The 10,195-nt window shown below is 40.1% G+C and overlaps 2 protein-coding genes across 2 annotated transcripts in view; one reads left to right on the forward strand and one right to left on the reverse strand.

Moving 5' to 3' along the window:
* The window catches only part of LOC106878212 (carbonic anhydrase 1), a 58,624-nt gene extending 55,528 nt beyond the window's left edge, over positions 1–3,096 (reverse strand). Inside the window, exon 1 of the mRNA XM_014927358.2 lies at positions 2,695–3,096. Coding sequence (XP_014782844.1) covers positions 2,695–2,797 — 103 coding nt within the window. The 5' untranslated portion in view covers positions 2,798–3,096. The remainder of the gene's footprint in view (positions 1–2,694) is intronic.
* Positions 1–10,195, forward strand: part of LOC106872929 (phosphatidylinositide phosphatase SAC2) — a 701,722-nt gene that overhangs the window by 94,666 nt on the left and 596,861 nt on the right. The gene's annotated exons all lie outside the window — the stretch shown is intronic.

A 10,195-nucleotide genomic window follows, 5' to 3' on the forward strand; every position in this document is an offset into this window, starting at 1 on the left:
AACCCAAACCAAATGATAACAAAGGAGATCTACTGCGAGCAGCTGAAGTGGCTTAAGTCAGCACTAGAAGAAAAATGACCATCTTTGGTTTCAAGATGAAAGGTGTTCTCTTGTCAGGATAATGCTTGGCCACATACAGCGAGGATGACATTTGAAAGGCTGAAGCAGTTTGAATAGGAAACGATGCCTCACCCACCATATTTGCTGGACATTGCCCCATTTGATTACCATTTATTCTGTAGTCTTCAAAATCATTTGGACAGAAAAAATATGAATTCTGTAGATGAGGTCAGAACAGTACTGGAGGAGTATTTTTTATCATGGACAAGTGAATTTTGGAAGAGGGGCCTTGCAAGTCTACCAGATAGATGGAAGAGCAATGGAGAAAATGAAGGAGAGTATACAAATAAAAAAAAAAGAATTTTGTTTATCTTAATTTTGAAAAGTAAAAGAAGTATAAAACAAATGCATTATTTATTGGATGACCCAATATTTCTATGTATATGTATATATATGTATGTGTATGTATGTATATATACACACACACATATATATGTATATTTGTGTGTATATGTATATGTATGTATGTTTGTATGCATTTATGTATGTATATAAGTAGCAGAATGAATAAGGTTAGGCTAGTCACAGACAGTAAGTAGCATGAGAACATGATTGATCTGTGCATCTCTACATGTGCCCCACAATTAAGAGTGACTAAGAAAGGGACCGTTTGTATGAGGGTGGTCTTTTGCAGACTAGCTTCACATAACAGATACCAGTGGGCTCCTTGTGACAAATAGTCATTGCAATGGTCACATTGTAAAACATGATGACAGCTGTCATACTGAGAGGCTATAGTCATGGAAGAGAGATGATCAATGGTCTTTGAGTTGGATTCTGCAAATGTTGAAACCGTTTCTGGAACTAATTTCAGGAAACCCACCAATCAGCTGGTTACCTACCGTTCAGGAGGAAACCACAAGTAAATACAAGCCTCCATAGGGTTCATATTTTGAAAGGAGACAGACTGATGTTTGTCAACACTCAGAATAATGGTTAAGGATCGTTTTCTCACACTGACCCTCTGTGTGTGTGTGTGTGTGTGTGTGTGTGACCATCATTTTTATGTCTGCTTTCATGTGTAGGTTATTGTGATAGGATCCAACTAATCAAAAATCCACACCTTGCTCCAGTGTCTCAGCTCTGGCATAGTCTCTACAGCTTGATGCCTTTCCTAATGCCAACCTGCCAACCACTTTACAGAGTATACTGCATGCCTTTTTCTCACAACACAAGACCATGGAGATGGAGGATAGGAGACAGGGTGGTCACTTTAAGGAAGGTATCAAAATGCCACTTTCTTCTAATGTATACAAAAAGCTTTGGATTTTAGAGAAGGGGTTTAGTTGATTGAATTGACCCCAGAACTTGATTGGTTCTGTAATTCATTGTCCCCAGAAAGATGAAAGACAAAATTGCCCTTGACAAGATTGGAACTTGGAACATAAGTTGTTTGAAGAAATATTGCAAGGCATTTGTCTCACTGCCTTACAAATTCTACCAAACAGTTCCTAACCTCAACACAGGGTCACGAAATGGGGAGGAGGGATCAGTTGATTAAAACAATCCTAATTTCTGATTGGTACTTTATCCCTAAAGCATTATAATTGCTCTGTGAATTCAATGATGTGGTACCTGTTTACTTTTAGAATGACATTGTAGGGTAGGTGTGAGAGGCTAGATCTGGCTAGTTTCAACATAAAACAAGTTGAATGTTTTAACTGGATACAGCTGGTTTAAATACTACAGGGTTAATTTATCAACCCCCAAAAGGAGGATGAACAATGTTGGTCCTGGCAGGATTTGATGTCAGAAAGTGAAAAGTTGTCACTAAAGAGCACAAGGCAATGTGTCTGATGCTCTAACGATTCTGCCAATCCAACATTAATAGAAATAATGACATTATTATTGGCTATTTACATTGGTTCAACATTGTACTCATATTGTAAGGGAGTGGGTTACAGCAGATTGTTTAAAAAAGGGGTTATTTGTCTTATCAAGCCCATGGATGGATGGATGGGTGGATGGATGGGTGGATAGAGGAATGCCAGTAGAAGAAGTAAATGTCAGCCTGGTGTGGATTTGAACTCAAACCATTGTGTGTTGGAAAAGAATGCCTACAAAGTGTTTAAAGCCTACCCTCTTGCAGGTAGATAACCATTCTGCTGTGATGTGGGATTACCTATGAGCAGATATTAATGGAAATGGATCAGAATACTAAAAGAAAGCACATAAAAAAATAAAATAGAAAATAGCATTAAAAACAAAATTTTGTAAAAGGGAAAAAAAACAGAAAGAAAAGTGGATTCATCCAAGGAATGGATAACTCCATAGAAAGAAGGAGTGAGAGATAGAGAAACCCGTAGACACACACACACACGCACAATATGTGAGGACACACACACAGATAGCGATACATACATGGTGACAGATAAATAAAGTGACATCTACATATACAAACACAAATACATAGAGGAACAGCCAGATCCACACACACGATGCAAAAACACGGAAAGACACAAAGACAATTCGACAGATGATACCCACACGTACGCAATCCAAATGCACTGCAGATTCCATTTAAATAAAATCCAAAATTAAAAATGCGAAAATTATTCAGATTTTACTACTAACCTGACACTTGAATTATGAATGGAAGGATGAAGATGACGAAGAAGAGGAAATTGATATGGCTTGTACCCTGGGCCATTTTAGCATGGAGTGTAGCCGGCTTCATCGTAAAAAAAACACAAACAAACCGCGAGAAGACACTCTAAAAAATTTTGGACTTACAGTTATTATAACACTAGTAGTAGTAGTAATAGGGGCAGTAGTGGTGGTGGTAGTAGTGATGGTGATGGTGATAGTTGTAGTGGTGGTGGTGACAGTTGCAGTAGAAATAGTAGTAGTGGTAGTGGTGGTGGCGGTTTGTTGCGGTGATGGTGGTAGTAGTAACAGTAGTAGCAGTAGTAATAATATTTCACCTGCTGCTTGTAAGGTTGCTACTGCTACTAATATAGGTGGGTTATATAATAATAATAATAATAATAATAATAATAATAATAATAATAATGGCTGCAATGCACTTCACAATCTGCTGCTGTTGCTACTACTACTTCTACTACTGCTACCTGCTTCTTCGAATTTGTATTGCAAATGTATGTGTGCTTGAATTTGTGCTGCCAGTTGTTTGTGTGTGTGTGTGTGTGTGTGTGTGTGTATGAATATATTATTCACTGTATGTGAAAACAGGCGAGTCTTTCTGTGTGTGTGTGTTTATGAGATTTTGTGTATGTGTGAATATGTGAATAAATATGTGAAAATGTGTGAATTTTTCTATGTGGCTGTGTAATTTTACGTATGTATGAGTATGTGACGCTGTGTGTGTGTGTGTGTGTTATTGTTGATCAATAAGGTTTAGACATCCTGCCATTCGTTAATTCTCTGCAAAATTAAAACTGGAATGAAAATCTCGATAAGATCTGGATCAGCACAAAATATTTCCAGCAAAGGGATTTTTTTTTTTCCAGGGATTGTAAGGAGTTTGGGGGGTGGGTTTCATACTCAAGGTGAACAGGTGAAAAAAAAAACAAATAAAAGAAGTTACTCTCCTAATTTTTTTTTTTCCCATTTCTGTGCTGCTACTCTTCCTCCTCCTCTCCCTTCTACTGTCTGCCTTTCTCTTTCTCCTTTAGATCTAGACACTTGGTGTCACCAAGCTACCACCACCACCACCACCACCACCACCACCACTCTGCTGTCCCATTATAATCACCCACAATGATCAGGACAACAACTTTCTCTTTTAGCAACACCCTCTCCACGTCCTCCTTTTGCTCCTACATTACAAAAACCAGCAAGCAGCAGCAGCACCACCACCACCACCACCACCACTACCATTAGCTCCACCACCAACACCATCAGCCCCACCATTGCTGTCCTGGCTTGTAATAAATCCACCTCCACTCCCACCACCATCTCCAGCCTTAGAATCACTGACACTACTACCAAAAAGCTCCTATTGTCATCATCACCATTGTCGCTGCTGATGACAACTACGCCACCACATCCTCCGCCACCACTGTTGCTGTCCCCATTAGAGCAACCATTGCCACTAATGCCACCCCCAACATGACAATCATCACCCCTGCCACCACCACAACCACCACCACAACCACCACCACTATCACCACCACAACCACCATCACCATAACCACCACTACCACAACTACCACCACCACTATCACCACCAGCATTATGACCTTTACTCAATCTCTTCTGCCATTACTACAGTGACCATCCTCAACTACTGCAACATCCACCACCACCACCACCACCATAGCATCTACCACTACTACAATCCCCACCTCAATGCAGCCACCACCAACACCATCACCCTTCACTCCCACCCAATCTCCAGCAACCAGCATCAACTTTGCCTTGTGTTTCTGGTGCTTATGAGATATATACCAGTCATACACTGAGGTGATTAAATCAAGTACAAAACCTCCCACACTCACAAAAACGGAAAGGAAAAATGTGATGTCTTTGAGCCTAAGTTACAAATTCCCATCATGATATCATAATTCTTATTATAAGCAGGATTTCTTCTGGTTCCTTCCATTCTGTGTTGAAGGGCCACTGAGGTCTGCTCTGCTTTTCGTCTTTTCACAATAAAATAACGACCTGGGTCTCCCTGCAATCGACTAACCTCATCACCTTGGGCCTAGTGTAGAAAGAATTCTTCTTCTTCTTCTTCTCTCCCCGCCCCCGTGAGCTGGCAGAATTGTGAGCAGACAGGGCATGCCTTTCATCCTTTCGGGGTCAATAAAATAGGTACCAGTTGCATACTGGGGTTGATGTACTCAACTATCCCCCTCCCACAAATTTCAGGTCTTGTGACTAGGTTGGAAAGGATTATTATTAAGGTGGCCAGCAGGCAGAATTCTTAGCATGCTGGGCAAATTGCTTAAAAGCATTTTGTCTGTCTTTATGTTCTGGGTTCAAATTCGGCTGAGGTCGACATTACCTTTTATCCTTTTATGGGTTGATGAATTAAGTTGAGTGCTGGGTCGATGTAATTGGCTTTTCCTCCCCCCAAAAGGCAGGCCTTGTGCTTTTAGTAGAAAGGATTATTATTATTATTATTATTATTATTATTATTATTATTCAATACGTCGCACAGTATACAATATTGTGAAGTTGTTGATTGAAAATATTGTGTCTTCAAGGGGTTTGTATTGTCTGTCAAGTCACAACAAGGACCTCAGACAGACAGTACTTTACGTAGTATGTGTACAGTTCCAAGTAATGCTGATTTTTGCAATACACTTACATTGTAGGGTATTTCTAAACTTTCCAGATGTTTTTTTTTAGGTTGGGTGGTATTGAACCCAATGCTCCGATGACACTAGGGACAACCTTTATGTTTGACTCTTGTGGCTGCCACATCTTTGTGATCTCAATTCTTGAGTCTCCATATTTATCAGTCTTTTCTCTTTCTTGCATGATAACATGCTGATCTCTTAGCACTGCCACATCAATCATTAAGTACTCTTATTTGTCCCCCCTAAAGGTTACTATATCCGGCCTTCACAGCTCTAACACCTTGTCTGTCTGGAAGTCAAAGTCCCAGAGGATTTTTGCCTTCCACTCTTTGTCCATTACCTTTTCCACTGTATGTTGGTACCAAGCACCTGTTACCTCATATCCATACTTCTGGCATTGTAGCCAGTGAAGGTTTGGAGCTACCTTGTCGTCTCTGCACTTGTACTCTTTCTGCGCAAGACTTTCACAAGCGCTAACAATGGGAGTCATGCTTTCGACCCTCTTCCCTCACATTCTGCAGAGGTTCATTGCACTTGTGTGGTATATATCCCTTTTCTATTTCCTTTGTCATTGAGTATGCTTCTTTATATGATTGCATTTCTTCTGAGTTAAGACCATAACTCTGCTTCCTTCAGTTACCTGAATGTTAAATGTAGTTTGTAACTTCCACATCGGTAGTGGGGTTGGAGGTTGCTCTGAGAGTATAGTGATGAGAGTAAGAATAGCCTGGGCAAAGTTCAGGTAGCTCCTACCTCTGCTGGCAACTAAGGGCCTCTCACTTGGGGTGAAAGGTAGGCTGTATGATGCATGTGTATGAACTACCATGCTACACAGCAGTGAAATATAGGCCATGAATGCTGATGACATGTGTAGGCTTGACAGAAATGAAGCTAGTATTATCCACTGGATGTGTTATGTCAGTGTGCAAACACGACAGAGTGTAAAAGCCCTGAGAGAAAAGTTGGGCATCAAATGTGGTGTGCAAGAGAGGCGACTGTGCTGGTATGACCATGTGTTATGTATGAATGAAGACAGCTGTGTGAGGAAGTGCCACTCCCTAACTATAGAAGGAACCTGTGGAAGTGATAGACCCAAGAAGACTTGGGATGGGGTGGTGAAACATGACCTTCAAACATTGAGCCTCACAGAGAAAATGACAGGAGACCGGGACTTTTGGGGATATACTGTGACTGAGAGGACCCGGAAACTAAAGTGAGATCGCAGCCACACATGTCCGGCCCTGTTAAGAGAACCCCTGATGCGTCGGGTGATATGATATGCTTGAGAAGACCTGTTGGGTCAAGTAAAACCAATATTGTGGCTGTAAGACCAATATCGTGTCCAGTTCCTCGAGACTGGCTCCTATACTGGTGGCATGTAAAAAGCACCATCTGAATATGGCCGATGCCAGTACTCCCTGACTGACTCTTGTGCCAGTGGCACATAAAAAGCACCATCTGAGCATAATCGATGCCAGGCCCGCCTGACTGGCTCCTGTGCTGGTGGCACGTAAAAAACACCCACTACACTCTTAGAGTGGTTGAGATTAGGAAGGGCATCCAGCTGTAGAAACATTGCCAGATCAGACTGGAGCCTGCTGCAGCCATCTGGTTCACCAGTCCTCAGTCAAACCATCCAACCCATGCCAGCATGGAAAGCGGACTTTAAACGATGATGGTGATGATGATTGAGACAGTGAGCTGAGAGAAACGTTAGCACACCAGGCGAAATACTTAGTGGTATTTCGTCTGACGCTACTTTCTGAGTTCAAATTCTGCTGAGGTCAACTTAGCCTTTCATCCTTTTGAGGTTGATTTAAATAAGTACCAGTTATGCACTGGGGTTGATGTAATCGGCTGGCCCCCACCCCAAAATTTCGGTCCTTATGCCTAGAGTAGAAAAGATTATTATTATTATTATTATTATTATTATTATTATTATTATTATTATTATCTTTCAATTCTGTTTTCATTTCTTTCCGAGTATCTTCCTGACACCTAGGGCAGAGAAATGCACTGTATACATTGGTAGGCCATTAAAATAAACACACCAGGTTGTTCATTTATAAAGTCATGTGATAGAGAAAAAGGGGAAGAAAGACAGAGAGAAAAAATAAAAAATAAAAGATAAAAAAGTAAACAAAGAAAATGAAGGGTGAAAAGTGAAGAAAATTCACAGGGACAATGTTCTTCTGAATACGTGTAACCAGTTGCCAGTTAAGACAATCTTTTGCACTTGAATTATTCTTAAATAATTTTCAGTTCCCCTTTTGATCCTTCCAAGTGCTCCTACAATCACTGGTTTTGTAACCGTCTTGAGATGCTACATCTTTCCGATTTCGATTAGCAAATCTTTATATTTTCTGAGCTTATCAAATCCTTTTGCTGAGTTATTATGGTCACAAGGCATGCTCCCCATGTCCGTGAATAAACAGACTTTATTGCTTTGGTTTATTTGCTTTGATGGTCCGGTCTGTACATACTGGAAAGTCCAAAAGAATCATTATATTTTCTCATTCATTTACAGCTTCAGGATGGTGCTTGTACCATTTGTCAGCAGTTTTGATTTTATAATGGCGATATATTATACAATCTAGATATTGGCCAACTCTGTCATTTCTTGATTTATACTCTGCAGATGATAAAACCTCACACCCAGAGATCAGGCGGTCCACTGTTTCTATTTCATCATTGCAGTATTGGCACTTTGGATCTACACCATTTTTCCTCACATTGGCTTGATAGTTCCGACCAATAAGCTCTGATCTTGAGCAACTTAGATAAAGCCTTCACTCTCTGCCTTTAGCCCTGAGCTTCATAGCCACTGATAGGCATGCTCCTGGTCTGCATCAGCTTGTTTGCTACAAGCCACATATTTGTCTCATGGTTTCCAATGAGCTTTAGCATCCAGTCATTAGATGTTTCAAGTTATTTTGCCAGTTCAATACCGGTTGTTTTGTAAGAGATTTCAGTTTTGAATCTCCTTGATCACTATGAAGGGAAAGAGGATCTGTGTCTGCCTTTGGGTGGTGCATCTTATTGCAAGTCAGCAGCTTATGGATTCTCCTGTCAATCTTCCTTATTTCGGTCACATTCCAGTTCAACATATTGAAAGTGTAGATAACGACCAAAACTGCAAAGGAATTTTATTGTTATTATTATTATCATTATTGGCAGAAAACTGGCAGAATTGTTAGTATGCCAGGCAAAATGCTTAGAGGTACTTCGTCCATCTTTTCATTCTGAGTTCAAATTCCGCTGAGGTCAACTTTGCCTTTTATCCTTTTGGGGTTGATTAAATAAGTACCAGTTATGCACTGGAGTAGATGTAATTGACTTACCCCCTTCCCACAAAAATTTCAAACCTTGTGCCTATAATAGAAAGAATTATTATTATTATTATTATTATTATTATTATTATTATTATTATTATTATTATTATTGAGTGAGAGAGCAGCATGGCATCACAATGACACTGGGGTACAAATATACGAAGCCCAATATACCCATCATGACTACCCGTGTGATAAGGGTACACCAGGCACATGCATCACAACCACATGTATGCAACATGGTGGTCTCATTATCAAGATAAACAATGCATGACCTTGCAGGTGGGGCCCAGTTAGAATTTTCTTGAGGTCAAGTAGCCCATCATACACAAATGGTTCATGAATAAAGGCTGTTTAAGGATGAACGAAATACCCATGCTTCCAAACATGAATTATTCAAACCCCAAATAATTCCTCTCAACACATGGCTATGATGCTCCCCCACTACTTCTGCTCGTGATCAGAGATGCACATATCATCAGCCACCAAGGGACATGCTCAACTGGTTAAGGTCAAACAACTGACAAGCAAATCTGTGGTATTAAGCAGAATATTTGCTGTTAGCCCATCTTTTATATCAAGACAAAACAGTGTACATGATAACACTTCCAATCAGTTGAGATCAGAAGCCATGGGAGCCACTGCCTGGTACTGCATCAGGGCATTTATTATTATTGTTGTTGTTGTTACTTTGATGATGATGAGTTCAATTGCCAGTGGTGTACTGTGCCCTTCAGCAAGACATTTTATTTCCACTCGGCTGGCATAATTGACTAGTATTTGTATTTCAAAGGGCCAGCTTGTCACATCCTGTATAACACTGAATCTCCATGAGAACTAGATCAAGAGTACATGCGTCTGTGGAGCACTCAGCCATTTGCATGTTAACTTCTTCCTGAGTGGGCTATTCCATTCTTCAGATCAGCTGGAACACTCGTCATCGCAACCGATGTTTCGAGTTCCATTTATAATCGTTCAGAAGGGATCTGACCACTGATAGGTAAATATTAGAGCCCTGAGCTGTAACAGGGACATGTTACCAGCATGTCCCTCAATTACTTGTGAATTGTGTTAAAGGATGGATCTAATACCACTTGATACTTTTTTGGGTTTGTTTGTTTGATATTCTGACAATTCTGATGATCCTTCAACTGCGAAACGTGTTCACTTCTAAAGTAGTGGATTGGCAGAAATGTTAGAGCATCAGGTAACATACCTTTATATTTTGAGTTCAAATCCCACTGAGGTTGGCTTTTTCTTTTACTTTTATGTGCTTGGTAAAATTAAGTACCCGTCAAATACTGGACCTGATATAATTACCTTATCCCCACAAATTTGGGGCTTTTTATTTATGTGTGTACAAATATCTGTGTGTGTGTGTGTGTGTGTATAAATAAATGATATAATATATATATATATATATATATGCATATATGGGTACAGGACATCACCAACAGTGCAAATAACCTGAAATAC

Source organism: Octopus bimaculoides, chromosome 22, assembly GCF_001194135.2.
Source record: "Octopus bimaculoides isolate UCB-OBI-ISO-001 chromosome 22, ASM119413v2, whole genome shotgun sequence".
Lineage (NCBI taxonomy): Eukaryota > Metazoa > Mollusca > Cephalopoda > Octopoda > Octopodidae > Octopus > Octopus bimaculoides.